This window comes from Apaloderma vittatum, unplaced genomic scaffold, assembly GCF_000703405.1.
Source record: "Apaloderma vittatum isolate BGI_N311 unplaced genomic scaffold, ASM70340v1 scaffold9401, whole genome shotgun sequence".
NCBI classification, from domain to species: Eukaryota; Metazoa; Chordata; class Aves; order Trogoniformes; family Trogonidae; genus Apaloderma; species Apaloderma vittatum.
The window spans coordinates 49,445-66,069 of record NW_009698625.1 but is presented as its reverse complement, the minus strand read 5'-3'; the positions used below and the strand labels follow the sequence as shown (position 1 = coordinate 66,069).

Below are 16,625 nucleotides of genomic sequence, written 5' to 3'. Positions count from 1 at the left end.
GAGGATCTCAGCACCCCATGTCCTGGCTGCTGCCCACAGCTTTCCCCACCCCAGATCCTGGCAGCCGCCGCCTCACCACTGGCACCGGACAGGCTGCAGCTGACACCGGCTGCTCCCTCAGGGGTGGTGGAGCCACCACCTGTATTTGATGCTGGAAAAGCAGGATCGGGCTGCAGGAGGCCTGCAGGCCTGGGCAAGGTGAGGCGAGGCAGGGGATTTAGGCCTGGTGGAATGTCCACCTTTGGAGAGGGACAGAACCCATCAGGGTGAAGCCTTCTGGTCTGGAAGCTGCCCTGGCCTACGGCAGGAAGTTGGATGAGGTGACTTGTAGGGGCACCTTCCACCCAAACTTCCCCTTGCACCCCAAAATCCCGGTGCTAATCTGGTGCTTTCTCCTTGATAATCGGAGCCTGTGTTAGCCCATGTCCCCAGATGGCCGTACCATGTCTCGTGTAGCCAGACATCTCCAGGCACTGGTCCTGCAGCATTCCCACGTACCTCAAAGAGACCTCCAGACCTTTGGCACTGCTCCTGTCGCCGCGTGCCTTCATGGCTGAAGAAAAGGCCTCCAAGTATTGAAGGCTTGTGAAGGCAGCGCTATACATAATATCATTTTTCTAGGAGACGAGGGGCAAGCTTGATAAAGTGTTTGCTAATCAGGAAAATACACATTTGAGGGAGCTGGGAAAGCAGTGTGTGCTATAGTTTCTGAAATGAAAAAATGCCAGTTCTGGTGTTGGTGTTAAAGACCTGTTTGAAGGAGGCTAGAAACACACAGCACCTGCACAGCAGCTTTCTCCTGTTTGTTTTCCCAGATGCCACACAGCTGCTTAAAATTAAGCAGTTGGAGCCTCCTTGGGTGAAGTTAACCCAGGTTTTATGGCTGTGACAGGGCAAGTGTGAGAAAAAACTGCAAGTTGTGTAAACAGCTTTTATAGAAGAGGTGTGAAAGGCTGCCTGTACACCTCTCCAGATCCACAGAGCCTGGGTCATCAGCCTTTGTGCAGGGTGTCTCCATCCATGGTGGGGATCCAGGTTCTCCAGCACATGGCCAAGGTGTCATGGCTTCTGCAGCCCCTGATAAATTGTTCCCAGTCTTGGCTGGATGACCTTGGAGGTGGTGGATGCCCTAATCTATCCGATTTAGTTTCCCACTGCCCTTATCTCCAGTCTCGGTGTGCATTTAAGGAGTCTTTGGGCAGTACATGAACTTTGCTCCAGGTCTTTAGAAGCCGTACTGAGGCAGGAATCCTCACATCGGTGGGAAGGGAGTTAACAGCTTCACAGTCAGACTCACTCCAGGAAACGTCCACAAGATGGGGCCCCTCTCCGTGATTGTCACGAGGGAGGTTTCTAGGGGGGATTGGATCTGCTTATGATAATCAACACTCTGAATTGTCCCTGTCAAATCTTGCAGTAAAGGTACACCGCTGTCAGAGGACACCTGGCTTCCTTGCAAGTGGGGAGCTGTAGCGAGCAAAGCTGCTGAACGTTGACTGTGTACACTGCAAGGCACTGGAGCCTGCTGGATTTATGGTAAAAAGTGGAATGTCACCTCCTCCTTAGGACTCAGAGGGAGCCCTCGTTGTGACACAACATCATCACATGCTGCGTTTTATTTTGCACTACTGAATGTTTGTCGATTTATCTCCTGCACATGGCAAAATCAGATTGCCTTGGGATGTCATTAAAACTTGATAAGCCAGTGAGTTGGAAGAAGCGTGAATTGAACTGCACCCTGAGGGCATTCTGCTCATGCTTGCTCATCATGAGTAGGATCTTTTTTCTCATATAAAAAAACAGAGGTATACTGAGCTGCTGCTTAAGGGAATTTTAACTGTGACAAACAGTATTAGTTCTGAAATGCTGAGTTAATCTTCTTGCAGTTCCCCATTATTTGAACTTGATTGCGCAAACAGTGCAAAATCACATTAAAATAACTTAGCAAATTAAAACTCGGTTGAGAGGGGACACACCTTAGGCAATCCAAGTATGCATCACTAAAGGAGTAGCATTCAAAGAATAGTGACTAGTAAATCTGAACTTCTACTGTACAAGTATCACAAGTGCTCATCAAAGGTAGGAGAAGCCTCTGCTATAGTATGGACTTTTGTGGAGACTGCTGTTTCCAGTTTCATGTCTGGCATTCCTATCACTTGACAATCAGAACTTGCTGGATGAGAAAAGAGGGAGTTGCCACCTTGATGACCTGTAGTAGAGAAAGCAGGAAAAGGGCTGATGAGCTATTTTCAAGGAATGGGAAGAATAAATAGAGGGAGGAAGGAGAAGGCACAGAAGTGTTTCAAGCTAGAGCTGTTTCGAATCTTGTTTCCTACTTCTGTGTTGATATTTATGGATATCTTGTGTCAAGAGCCTGTTTATAATGAACACCTGGAGCCCTCACTTCTAACCCTGCAATATCAAGTGGGTATTACTAGGTATCTATCTGGAGGCGACTGTGGAGACATCATGAAGATTATGAGCCATAATCACAGTTATTACTGCAAACAAATTATATTACTGTTTGTCATTTTTGCTTTCCTGCAGATTCCTAGATGACTAAGGAATCAAGGCCCTGCCCGTGTAGACACAGGTTTGACTATAAGGGTTGTGGGCAGAAGGTGCAAGTTAAGCACATCAGGGCGTGTGTTTCCAAACCACCTGTCAGCACGGACTAAGATGGGATTGTGATTTGTGATATTTGAATGGCAACTCCCAGACACCAAATACATGGCTGATATGATTGCAGCTAATGGATAATTGTTAGAAAACATTTATTATGCTTCCTCCATACTATGCTGTTTATGGAAGAAGTGACTGCACACACAGAATGTGTAGAATATTGAAACCACGATGTAGTAAAAAGCGATTCTGATAATTTTCTGAGCAAAGTGAGACGGCTTTAAAAAATAATGTGTTCTGAAACAGAAGTGTGTATTCCATCTTTAGAAGTCTTTTAAAAATTATCAGACATTCAAGTTGAATTATGTGGTGGGATTTAAAAAAGCTGTCAGCAGAAAAATGAATGAATGTCATATTTTGAATATGATATTGAGTATGCACATTGAATATGTGCATATGAATGATTCATACGCACACATAGGTTATTAAATACAATCCCCTTCCCCCCTGCAGATCTTTCACACCTGTTTCCAGTGCCCTATAGCAGTTAAATTCCCAATTACAGAAACATCTTGCAATAATTGGATATGCTGCAAGGCATTCCATTTGCACTATACCTTACAAACATTCCTGTAGGTTTGGAGCTGGCCTGTTTTTCCAAAAAGCAAACCTACACCTAATCCCGTAGTGGCTTATTTTTGAGAGATGGTGCCTATGGAGCATGAGGGAAGTCACAGAATCATAGGATGTCTTAGATTGGAAGGGACCTTAGAGATTATCTAATCCAACCTCCCTGCCATGGGAAGGGATACCATTAACTAGACCAGGCTGCTCAAGGCCTCATCCAACCTGGCCTTGAACATCTCCAGGGAGGGGGCATCCACAGCCTCTCTGGGCAATCTATTCCAGAGTCTTACCACCCTTGTACTGGAGAATTTTTTCCTAAGATCCAAACTAAACCTATTCTCCTTCAATTTAAATCTATTTCCCCTTGTCTTACTGCTGAACACTTCCATAAAAAAGTCCTTCTCCAGCCTTTCTGTAGGTTCCTTCCAGGTACTGGAAGGCAGTTATAAGGTCTCCCCGGAGTCTCCTCTTCTCCAGGCTGAATAGTCGCAGCTCCCGCAGCCTGTCCTCATAGCCAAGGTGCTCTAGCCCCTGGATCATCTTTGTGGCCCTCCTCTGAACTTGTTCCAACAGATCCACACCCGTCTTATGGTGGGGACTCCAGAACTAGATGCAGTTTTCCAGATGAGGTCTCACAAGAGCAGAGTAAAGTGGGAGAATCACCTCTCTTGATCTGCTGGCTACATTCCTCTTAATGCATCCTAGGACATGGTTGGCCTTCTGGGCTGCATGAGCGCACTGCTGGCTCATGTTGAGCTTCTCGTCTATCAACACCCCCAAGTCTTTCTCTTCAGGGCTACTCTCAACCCACTCTGTGCTCAGTTTATATCTGTGCCTGGGATTGGCCCAACCCAGGTGCAGGACCTTGCACTTTGACTTGTTGAAGCTCATGCAGTTTGCACTGGCCCATTTCTCAAGCCTATGAAGGTCCCTCTAGATGGCATCTCTTCCCTCAAGAGAGTCCACCACACCACACAGCTTGGTGTAGTCAGCAAACTTGCTGAGGCTGCACCCGATGCCATTGTCCATGTCGCTGACAAAGATGCTGAACAGCACTGGAACCAGAACAGACCCCTGAGGAACTCCACTTGTTGCTGGTCTCCACGTGGACATCAAGCCACAATTCTTTGAGTGCGACCCTCTAGCCAGGTCACCAAGGCAGGTGTCAGCAGGCAGTTGCCATGTGGCTGAGACCTGTCTGTGGAGCTGAAAGGAGCTCAATGTATTTGCAAGATAAAGGTACTACTTTTGTGAGGATTAGGGGTTTTTGATACACTGGAACAATTAATTGGTCTATAGTCTGCTCCTTGCTACTGTCTTTCTGGAGGACGTGACATCTCCTACTCTGCTCCATGAGTGGAAGTATATTTGTCTCGTAACCAGATGCCATCATTCTTGACTTGAGACTGGATGTACACCTTTCATGATGTGCAGGATATGGGCAAATCACTAGGATGACAGCGTGCTTCCTTATTCCATTAAGAGTCTGCTCAGTCCAGAGTACCCAGTGTCTGATGAACTGCCATTTCTCCACACTACCTTGCTTCTAGTAGTTCTTCCCCATGTTTCATGCCATTCTTTCTGTATCCTACACATGTACTGCTAATACCACAGGAAGGGAAGGAGATTGGGGTTTCTATGGCTCTAGGAAGGAGGAGAGCTGAGAGTTTTCCAGAAGCAGTATCTGAATGAAGAGAGGCCATGTGTGTCTTCCTTCATTGCTTCAAGATGCTGCTGAACTGGTGCACCAATTTTTACTGAGAGGAAAATAGCCAGATTTTTTCCTTAGTGCAGTATGGGATGGGGAGCTATGAGAGCTGTAACTCAGATACCACATTAAGACTGATGGCTTATAGTGTCTTATTAGGCTAATTTCAGTGGGGAAAGAACTTATTCTTCTACGTGGGCTTGGTGAGGTTCAGCCTTTCTGACAGGTAGTTTTCCAGAGGCTGTGCAATTTTGCCCATACCTTTCCAAACACAAGTATGCTGTGGATGTCACTGTTTTCTTCACAGTGAAAAAAAATAATCAAAAATGCAACAAATTTTGGTCTGCTTAAGGCCAAACCAATCCAGTCACTTCACCACGATCATTAAGATATCCTCGTGATGCAGGAACTCTTCAGTACAGAGTGGACTCTTACTGTTCTTCTTCTTTTCCAGTCACCAAATGATGTCTGCAGTAAAATACTCCTCCCTTTCTTGTCACATGTTCTCCTCTGTTGATCTCAGCCCATCACTTATTTGGTTTTTTTTTCTAGCTCATAAGTAAGGCTCATAATGTGCTCTGTAGTAAATGACTATTTTATGCAATTGTATTTGTTTAAATGAAACCCATTAAAGATGGATTTATGTGAAGTGTTACTATGTTGCCTGCAAAATCTAAAATTGTTGTAATCAGGGCCCAATTTGGTCATATTTTATAAGACAATCTGTTGTTTTACTGTGTATAGTTTCAAATTAGGTACTCAAAGCATGCAAAATACTACAAATAAAATTATTTGTATTTTCCAGATTTGAATCACAAATTGCCTTATGTGGTTTAGTCGTTGACAAAAGCCTGTGCAGCTTCTTATAAATGTTTTCTAAAGTGCATAGGCATTTCTGTAGAATAGCTAACAATGATATTTAAAACCCTTACTTTCTCAGTGAAAAGAAATAAAACCAAAATTATTCCTGCATAGAAAATTTCCATGCTATGAAGGCCTAAAAAAATCTCAGTTTGATTAATTAATTAAATTTTGATTTTTTAGTGTGTATGTGTCTGTGTGTGCAGAGACATCTGCCCAGACCTTTTTGCAGGAAGTGGATCTTCTGCCGACTGGTCCAAGTTCAATGATTGGCTGAAAACTTGAAATGCCAGGAAAATAAGATGGGAAGGAGCTAGATAGCACATTGCCTGCTGCTTTCAGACATTGTTCTCTCCCCGCCTCCCCCCTTTTTGGTGTTTTTTGGGGTTTTGTTGAGATTGTATGCAGATAATCTTCCAGTGAAGGTGGCCTTTTTTAATGACTCCTTAGAAGTAGATGGAATGGGTGACCTTTTGTTTTGCCTTGAACAGACTTCAAGGACAACTCTCTCAGTAGTGGCTTCGTGAAGAGTTCTGTCAAATGATGTTGATAACATAGTCTGCAAATTGCATCCTCTGCCACAGAAAGCACAGTTTAAAAATGACCAGTGACACATGTATCTTGAGTCTCACCAAGTGTAAAAAATTGATACTTTAAGATGTTTTGTGGACAGAAGAAAAGAATTTTTGATTACACCATAGCAATGGTGCCTAGCATGGTGTGACTGGCCCCAGGTAGCTATGACTGGATCCTCTGCTGTCAGGGCACGGTGAAGGCTGGCAACTCCCTCAGGGACAGGGTGTTGGAAGCCAAGAGGAGTGTCATGTCTTCCCCTTCCAAGCATTTATCAGCAAAGACCTGTCCTGTCAGAAGTGCTGTGCTGCCTTATTAACACAGAAGGGTGCTGTTGGCAAGGCAATACTGAGAAGGAGTCAGACTAATTAGAGACCATTAATTAACTTCCTGGAAGAGTAGATATTTTTCTTGGGCTGTTGGGATTAGCTATGTTGAAGGTTACTGGGCTTCAGTATTGGTGAGGAGGTTATGTGAGGCATAACTGAATCATTTCCAGAGAGCTCCTGACTCAGAGGGGTCAGTTGTTGTGGAAACTTTCTAGTTTGGAATCTGTGTTCTCTCTACTGCAGTGGGAAGGAAGGGTTGGGCTCTGACTGACTTTTTATACAGGCGATTCGTGTTTCAAGTGTCAGCTCCAGTGAAGAAAGAATTTGCTTCTGTGTGTGTTTGTGTGTTGGTGGATAATGTATTGGTGAGGCTGATGTATCAAAGGTGTATATAGTCTGCATGACTGAGGAAGTGAGGCACTGGGGCTGAAAATGCAGTCTTGAGGTGATACAGAAGATTTAACTGCCACCACTCTCCCACCAATACTTAACTGCTTCTGCATGGTGCCAGCTGCTTGGTGTTTTCAGAATACTGCATCTAGGCAAGGTGTATTTCATCTACAATGGAAAACTTCTGAAAGCATCTACCATTTTTGTTACATCAACTCTCCTGCAGCAAATATCTCAGACACTAACTTACAATTACCGCCAGCATTTTGACTGCCTAATGAATAGCGTTCTCTTTTTTATTACCTTTTCTGTCTACATTTACAAAGGGAAAATTCATCAACTTCTCAGAGAATTCTAAACTGTTTTTAACTCCTAAGTAGGTGTTTAATTGATCATCTACTCTACATCCCTTTAGGTTCCCTTCAATGTATGTTGTTCAGGTTGTGTTTTTATTTAATTCCATTAACTAATTTTTTTCTCTTTCTGATTATTTCAGATTAGCAACCCATAATATTTCTTTGAAATAATGATTTATGTAAAGCGTGTGAAAGAAAATATTGTAGCAGCATGATATGGGTGCACTTATGTGCATCTCTGTATTTTCTTTTCTTGTTTTCAAGAACTGGTTTTACTATGAGTGCTTAATTTACATTTGCTTATATGTTCCAGAGAAGCTGATGCTGCCCTGGAATATCAAAGGAACAGTGTGATGCGAAGAAGTTGGAGGTTGTTGGGTTTTGCTGGGGCGGTATTGCTGTATGTTACCTGATGATGACATACCTGGAGTTAAAGGCTGGTATATCTCTCTACAGCGGATAAACACGGGGTTGTAATACAAGTAGTTACATGTGTACAAGTATGTTGTGTAGCTTAAGTAACTTGATCTAGCATTATTTCTTCAAATCAGACTGTCAGACGATGAAAAGAGGTGTTTGCAGCAGAGTAGGAAAGATACTATGCAAAGAAGATGGTGGTGAGGGTATTTGTTTCTAGTTTCAGAATGGGACATAGCAACCATGTCTTTATTTCAGGCCTGGACAGACTTACATGCTTTCCTTCAGTCACCTTCCCAATTTAGCTCCCTTTTCCTGTTTACTACTGTGCTGAATGCTGCAGTGCTTCATCCAGGAGCAGAGTGTTATTTTTGCTCTAGCTACTCTGTAAAGTTAGATTGTGATTATTTTAACACTAGTTTTCTTTTTATGCTCTGCTCAGGAAGCTGGGATAGATAGATGCCCTTCCCAGAACATAAATTTTGGACTACTTACTAAGGTATTTACTTTCCCAGTCAGTACAAAAGAAATCAAGCTTGTCTGCAAACAAGGTGTCTATCGAGTCTTACTAATTCAGATATTCAGTCTGTATCTTAAGAAAAGGGCTTAAACAGAGTTTTGACCTAGGAAGGTATTTTTCTAGGAAGTTTGTCTGGATAACTCCAAGACTGGAGATCCATTAACATTAGAGGACAATCAGGTTATATATTTAAAGAAGAGCAGTCATTCACAAATACTGAACCGGCACATGTGCTGTAACACCAACACCATGGTTAAGCAGAAAGAAAGAAACAAACTGAGATGCAGCATTTGTTCAAAGTATAAAGCGTATCTATGACTTACAACAAGTAGAGCCAAATCTTCATGATAAAACTGTGCGTCACTGTGTAAGAGCTGGAAACATGAGATCCAAAAGATGTATGTGTTTACAGTACGAAGTGTGACCAACTGCACGTACAGAGATCATGAATGTGTTGCATTAAGTTTTGACTTGTAAGTAAAAAAACTACATGGGTTGCCCATTAGGGAACATGAAACAATGGGAAATCAAATAAAAAGACATTCAATGTCTAAAGTTTAATGTTAGTATTAAGATAAAAGTATAATTAAAGAAGAATTTCTGGAGCCTCATTACTGTGACTAAGGGAGTGGGAATGTGGTTAAGGAACTCCAGCAGAGAGAAGGTTCTGCAGGCACTGGTGACATTTGTCTTTTCTAGGAATGGTTTAACCTGCCACTTTTTCTCACATTTACTTTACTACTATTTTTTGAAGTTGCTGTGGAGTATCTTGGCTCCGTGTGTGCTATTATTTGTTGTTTGTAGTACGTAAGTGGGCAAAGCCACAAAAAATGTCCTGTGATAGGATAAAAAATTATGAGCATTTTAAACACTTAGTATGATTATACATACAGCAATCTACAAAACTGCTACTTTTTTACATGTTATTTATTTTCACTCAGAAAGAGAAAATATCTTTTGTATACTATATAAGCTTTGTCTTTTACGCAGCTTTGAAACAATGTCTTTACTTCACTACCTCACCCTGTTGATGTCTTTTACCGTTGGATGAATAGTTTAAGGAAACAATAATAATGCCAATGTAATGTTTAAAAGCAATACTACCCCAATCTTTACAAACAAAAGAACACCATTTAAACCAAAAAATTGTCTGAATAAATTGCTCAGCTAAGTCAACATGCTTCCTGAGCTGAAACAAAAAGACCTCCGATGCTTAATAGTATTTTTTGTAAGTTAAAAAGAAGGTTCAGGTACTTGGCTATAGCAGTGCTCTTCGCAGTAGCACACCCTGCCTACACAAGTAGTAGAATTAACAGCTTTAAGAAGAGTGAGCTTCTAACTTTGTGACCCTGCGACACAAAAAGATTAAAGGCAGTAACTTACGTAACTCTTATTTGAAGAAACCTGATCTTTGCACTCACCCCTTTCATTTCTCTTTCTTTTGGAATCACATTCACTGGTAACCAGCCACGCTGAGCTCTTGCAACTTGACTCTACTGCCTCACACACTTGCTGTGATACAGGTATGTGTGGGTTTTGTTATGCTTTTTGTAAACTTTCACAGCTTTTCTTCCTAAGAAATGCCAAACAAGTGCATGCTGAGCTCTGACTCAGCATGTTTGGAGGACTTTCGTTTTACCTACGTGCTTTTTTAAAGGACTGCATGCTCATTTAAATGCTATCAGGGGGCTAATTTCTTCCCTCCTGAGGTGAGGAAGACCCCCGAGAAGGATTTAGGAGAGCCTGTTGAAAGTGAAAATGCTGCAGAGCCATATTTTTCTTTCTTTTTTTTTTTCCTTGTTGTAGGTTCGAGTTTCTGAAAACCGGAAGTATTGGTCTTCAAGTGCTTGGTCTCAAGCACTGCAAGCACTTGGTCTCAAGTGCTTGCAGGGTGGATGTGGTAGAACAGCAAGGCTGTGCCTTTACAGATCCTCCTAAAAGAATAGCTTTGATGGATGTAGGAGAGGGTATTAATTTTTAAGGCATGTTTCAGTAGCATCTTGGGAATGGAAAAAGATAGAGTTTTTATGTAATGCGTACTATGGCAAATGTAGAAGCATTGAAACACTTTGACTATGTCACAAAGCTTGCAAGTCCATATGGCTTGATAACCATACAAGTCAACACTACCCCTCACAGGATTGTGTCTGGAGCTCTTTTCTTCAGCTGTTCTATCTGCATCTTTAAGCATCTCATGCTTTACATGTTGCTTTATGTTTTATCAGATAATGTGGAATGTTTGCAGTTAAAGCCTTTAAGGATATATTGACTGGTAAAGGCATTGCATTTGTGTTTCAGAAGTTCTGAAACATATGCTTCCTTAATACTCAGTTGCTGGTTTTGTTATGTTTTCTGATTTTAGTCTAATTAAAAGGAAATAGTTTGTGAATGGGAAATAAATTATCAACTCTTTGCTATTATATATTTAAATTGTTTTATGTATTATATGCTTATCTATTAATTTTTTTTCCTGATAGATTTATTTTAAATTAGAAATCCTTTATGTGAGACTACAACATGTGAAAAAACACACCTATAGGTGGATGTGGCTTACTTAAAAAAATTAGTATAAATGTGTGCCCAGAGTTAATAAAGCTTTAAAATAAGATACATCTTGCCTCGAACTGATTTATGAAAATGAAGTCTCATAGGATCTGCAACACTAGCCCTGCTGACGCTGGAAATCCAGAACATCCTGGTCCCTGGAATTCTATGCAAATCTCCAGGCTGTAGGGTTGTTTGTTTGTTTACTTTCTTAAAGCTATCCTTGTAGTGCCACAACTATTTAACTCTCACTAGTTCAGGGACCTTTTAGTAATCTGCTATTTCCCACTTCTTTTTGTGTGTGTATTTGGCATAGTCATTTTGTAGCAATATGATGTTAGCTCACCCAGTTAGTTAACCTGAAATCGGCGGCATAAAATCATTAACTTGATTAAGGAGGACCCACATAAATCTGAGTTAGATTCTGCTGGCATTCTTTGGCCTTTGTGACTTACTTCTTTATTTTCACGTAAGAAATAGTTTGTAAAAATTTAACTGTATGCTACAGTAACCTTCTTGATAAAACATTTGGCTCAACTAAAGGAATTTTTCCATATGTTCAGTTTTCTGCATTCCTTATTTAACATCAAATAAGTATGATTTTTACTCTGGCTTTCACCGGTATGTTTTTCTTGGCACCTCCTTAAGTATCCTCCCTCAAAAGTCAGCAATAACTGAGGCGCAAACTGGTTTAGAAAAAAGGATTTTTTGACACTGAAAAAGTCATACATGGAATATTTTAAGTTTCTGGAGGAAAATATCACATTCAATCTAAGTAGTTATATCTTTCGATACAGTAGCTGTGTGCTGATTATTTTTTTCTTCAGAATGCTAAGTCGCGTATTAAGCCTTTACAGTCTATACTAAAGAAAGTTAAGCATTCCTGACAAGGACATACACAGGACGAAGAGTGAAAGAACTGGCTTCATGGCAATCTAAATACTTTCTGATAGTTGGCTGGCTGGTTGGTCATAACTTTGTGTATGATTTGCTGTAGTTACTGGAAGTCCCAGTTACATACCAGGTCACTGCTGAAGAGTTCATAACAGAAGTAACTTTAACAAAATCATTAATTATAAAAAAACCCACCCAATGGACTTACTGATGTTGCATCTGGATCTAACAGTAATCAGCAGGTTCAGAATATTACTGTAATGACTGAAAAATTCAACAGTCTATGATACTGTTGTATTTTGATCTTTTTCAGTGTGGTATAGTGTGCTATTCACAACCGAATTTTTTTTTGTTCTTTAGGATCACTTATGGCTAATGAATTGAAGCCCTGCCCATGTGATATTGGAGACAGGTTTGACTATGGAGGCCGTGGGCAGGAGGTGCAAGTCGAACACATCCAGGCGTATATTTGCAAACCATCCGTCAGCACAGACAAAGCTGTGATTGTGATTCATGATATATTTGGATGGCAACTCCCAAACACCAGATACATAACTGATATGCTAGCAACTAATGGATACATGTAAGAAAAACTACTGTTTTCAAGGTGTCTTTTTTATAAGAAATTGAATAATATAACAACAGCTGAATCAATAAATAGTTGAAGCAACTGTTTCCTTTCTAAGTAACTGTACAAGCACAAATAACTTCATAGGCTTCCCTTATATGTTTCTCTAAAGAGTTTCCTGTTTGTTAAACAGTGTGAGAAGTCTATAATAGTTGATTAGTCCTACTGCAACAAGATAGTAGGCAAGCACAGAAGAAGAGAGAGGAAACAGAAAAATCTTGCTTTGCCTCTTTCATCCTCCCTGAACCTGAAGCAGCTTGCTTCCTCCCTCCTGATGCAGCATCTGTGCAACTTTGTTGTTACAGTAAAAACTCCAGAGAAGCTGAAATTACCTTAATTCTGTGAAGGTAAAGTGTACCAGCTTGTAGCAAAGAGAGAAACAAATTCTCTAATATGAGAAAAGAATATTGGATATGCTCTTTTCTGTATTACCGGGTTGCATTCCTTCTAGCCCAAATGTATGTACTATGTGAATTGTAGTGTAGTTTTTTTTGGTTTTGCCACTAAGGATTTTCAATTGCAGTTAACAAATTGTCAAATTAATTAATGAATTTCAACCTGGAAAAATGTATCTGGAAGTTATGTTAAGTCTCGTTATTAGACATACAACAATAATGCAGGTTACTTTTATAGTGCTTTGATGTAGATTAAATTCTATGCGTGTTCAACAATATGAATTCATTGCATAGTGCACACAGACTTCCCTTTAATCCTTTCTCCATATGATTTTATGGGCATAAAATATTTTCATTTTTCTTGCAGAGCCGTCTGTCCAGACTTTTTTGTGGGGCAAGAAGCTTGGAAACTTTCTAATGACTGGGCGTCTTTCGATGATTGGCTGAAAACCCGAAATGCCAGCAAAATAGACAAGTATAAATGTTGTTGCTTGTCCAGCAAGTGGAAATCCTGCTTTTGTAGAAATTTTTGCCTCAAGAAAGATGCAGGATTAGATCCTAAGCTGTTACTGGGTCAGAATCAGCTGGATATTCACAAACAGAAGTTTCAGGCAGCTCATAGGTTGAGGTCATGTTTATGTTGGGGATGCTTTTTGGAGAAGAGCAGAACTTTGAACAAGAATTAAAAGTGCCCAGTGTACCTATGCAGAGAGTAGAAGTGAAATGAAAGACTCAAAAGAAAGGAACTGGCAAAAGGTATAAAATAATAATAGTAAACTAGTGTTGTGGATTGACCCCAGCCAGTAGCCAAGTACCCATTCTACCACTTAGCTCAGTCACTAATTCACTCACTCCAAGAGGGATGGGGGAGAGAACAGGAGGAACAAAGCAAGAGAACTCATGGTTGAGATAAAGATAGTTTGATAAGAGTGGCAGAGAATAAAAACAGGAGTGATGGAAAGACGAGTCACTAGCCACCTCCCACAAGTAGACCTATGCTCAGCTTGGAGGCCAGGGAAGTAGAGCTAGAGCCTAATTTGCTTTCATTTACATGTCTCAGAGAAGTTGATGTCATCCTGAAGTATCTAAAGGAACAATGTGGTGCGAAGAAGATTGGTGCCATTGGGTTTTGCTGGGGTGGAGCAGCAGTACAGCACCTGATGCTGAAAAATCCTCATTTAAAGACAGGGGTGTCTCTCTATGGTAAGCCACAAACATCTATCACGTTCTGAGCAGACATGACGAGTGCAGGAACTTATTCTGTAGGAGCACTGCTGTAACAAAATTCAGTGTGACATCTTATGGAAGAAGGTGATTTTGTGATACAAAATCTTCAAGAAATTTGATTTTGTGTACTCACATTTTTACACTTAATCATAACCAGCAAGATCAAGCGACATGGCCAGGATTGCTTCCGTCCAACATGGCATACAAAGGTCACCAAATGCCAAGGCCTCATTATGTCTCTTGTTCCTCTTGGCTGGTGATGACAAAGTGGTTTCTGGGCATACTTTTTCTGTGTCCTTAGGAGCCAGCAGATACTGTGAGGTTGATCTTCAGCACAGTATCTTGCTTACCTCAGTCATGTAAGTCAAGATAGGTAGCTGCCTGCTGTCTGTTTTTCATTGTCTGGAAAAAGTGTTTGACCCATATGTCTGTACTCTGTTCCTTTGTTGGGTTAACGAGAAAATCCTAACCACATATCTGAAATGATTAATTTTAAAAATTATCTTAGAAATGGCCGTGCCAGGCTAGAGGGACACAGCTCTGAAGTATCCATCTTTCACAAGACCCTGTCTCTGCCAGTGGTCAAAAGCAGATGCTCGAAGAAAGCCACAGAAATGGGGCAAATGTAACGATTCTTCCCTGAGTTTTTTGGATGGAGCTGCTCTTTTTGTCTATAATGACATTCTCCGATCACAGAAGTTCTCACAAGAAAAGAGACTTCAAAGCAAAGTGTGTTTGATTCCATTACAAACTGATTCAGCTGTAACTGATCAGAATGTCTTTTAGTTTGACTGTAAATCACTGCCTTCAGCTACATTAAGTAGCATGACCTATTTTATATGCTTCTCCTTCTTCCCTAGGAGTGATCAAGTTCTTTGAGGACAGATTCAGTTTGCTTCATCCCACCTTCTTCATTTTTGCTGAAAAGGATGAGGTCATCCCATTGGACCAGGTGAGTTTCCAGTCATATATTTTCTTTCTACTGCTTTTCATGCTTTTTTTTTTTTTTTTAAAGATATTTAATTAAGAGATAGTAGAAAATTAATTCACACTTTTCTTCCTCTTTCACTAACTCTTACACTAGTTCTACACAATTTATGTTGCTTATCCCCAAATAAAGAAGTTTTACAGTGACACTAAAAAATGGTTTCTGGTGTTTTTTTTTCAAAATACCGTTGAAGTATATGTGGAAGTTAATAGGAGGAAAAGGGCAAGAATCCAAAGGAATACTTCTGTCAGGTTTAATCATACTGATGGTGCATAAAATCGGATGAAAGTCCCCACCTGTACCGATGGAATCATGTTGCTGGAGAATTAGAAAATCTTGTGACTATCCTTTTTCTTTCCCTGCTGTCCTACACAGCTGCTCCTTTGTAGTGCTCTGTCAATAACTTTGCCGGAGGAAAGGGGGCGGATGGGGGCAGAAGGAGAAGGGCTGGAGAAAGATGATTATCTACCAAGAGGGCCAAAGAGGAAAATATGATTTCCTTGAGTGGTGTTGCCTTTAATTTAGTTGTCAAAGATGCCAGTAGCTTTGCTGATTTTGTACCCGTGCCTCTCCTCTCTCAATTTCAAATTAATTCAAAATCTTGCCCTTTTTTACTTTTTTGGTGAGGTCTGTCAGCAGTAACTTGTACAGTGATCACTATATGTGATCTGAGTAATAGGTGTTTTTACCTTTACAAGTATTGTTACAGTAACTCATATATTATTTTGCAGATTTATACAGTCATATGCTGTATTTTACTGGAGAAAAAAAAACCCAACTAGTTAGATAAAGGAAGTATATTAACGGAAATGCATTTGAGTATAAAATTAGTAGAACAGAAAATGGTAGTACAGACACATCGTGACTCTCTTCCAGAAAAACAAAACACTAGGAAAATCTGAGGACTGTAAATGCATAACATGTTAATTTTTTTTTGAACATTCTGTGTTACAGGTCACCCTGCTGGAGCAGAAGCTTAAACAAAACTGTAAAGTTGATTATGAAGTTAAAATTTACCCTGGACAGACACATGGGTTTGTGCATCGCAAAAGAGAAGATATCAACCCTCAAGATAAACCTTATATTGAAGAAGGAAGAAAGGATATGATCAACTGGCTGAATAAATATCTTTAGCATAAATAAATGCCCATGATAAAATGCCCAAATAAATCATTTCTAGGAAATCAGAAAATAATAGAGATTATATTGTTTAAAATGTTCTTAAACCTATCAGAATATTTTTTAAAACTCTTGCAATAATTCTACTTATTTGCACTTATTTTCTATGCAGATGATTTTCAAATGTTGAAAGCTATAAATGTAAAAAAGATTTTAAAATTTGATCTCGTGTGTCTTTAAATTATTAGAATCTTATGCGGGATATTTTCTAGTATCTGAAGGTTTCACTTTTTTATAACATCAGTATGATAAAAAAATAATTGAAACTCTGCACGTGCTTGAGAAATGCTCCCCTAAAAGCCATTTTTAGAGTTGTTGAGCTGTGATATTTTCAGCTCTGAGACTTTCAGCTTTGAGCTTTATAGCT

The 16,625-nt window shown here is 40.3% G+C and overlaps 1 protein-coding gene across 1 annotated transcript; it reads left to right on the top strand.

Moving 5' to 3' along the window:
• Nucleotides 1–9,873: 9,873 nt before the first annotated feature.
• On the top strand, nt 9,874–16,321 carry CMBL (carboxymethylenebutenolidase homolog (Pseudomonas)). The gene is made up of 6 exons (XM_009878099.1): nt 9,874–9,926; nt 12,202–12,424; nt 13,232–13,339; nt 13,925–14,067; nt 14,952–15,043; nt 16,034–16,321. Exons 2-6 carry the CDS (start codon nt 12,210–12,212, stop codon nt 16,211–16,213), a joined length of 738 nt encoding a protein of 245 aa, XP_009876401.1. The 5' UTR covers nt 9,874–9,926; nt 12,202–12,209; the 3' UTR covers nt 16,214–16,321.
• Nucleotides 16,322–16,625: the final 304 nt, after the last annotated feature.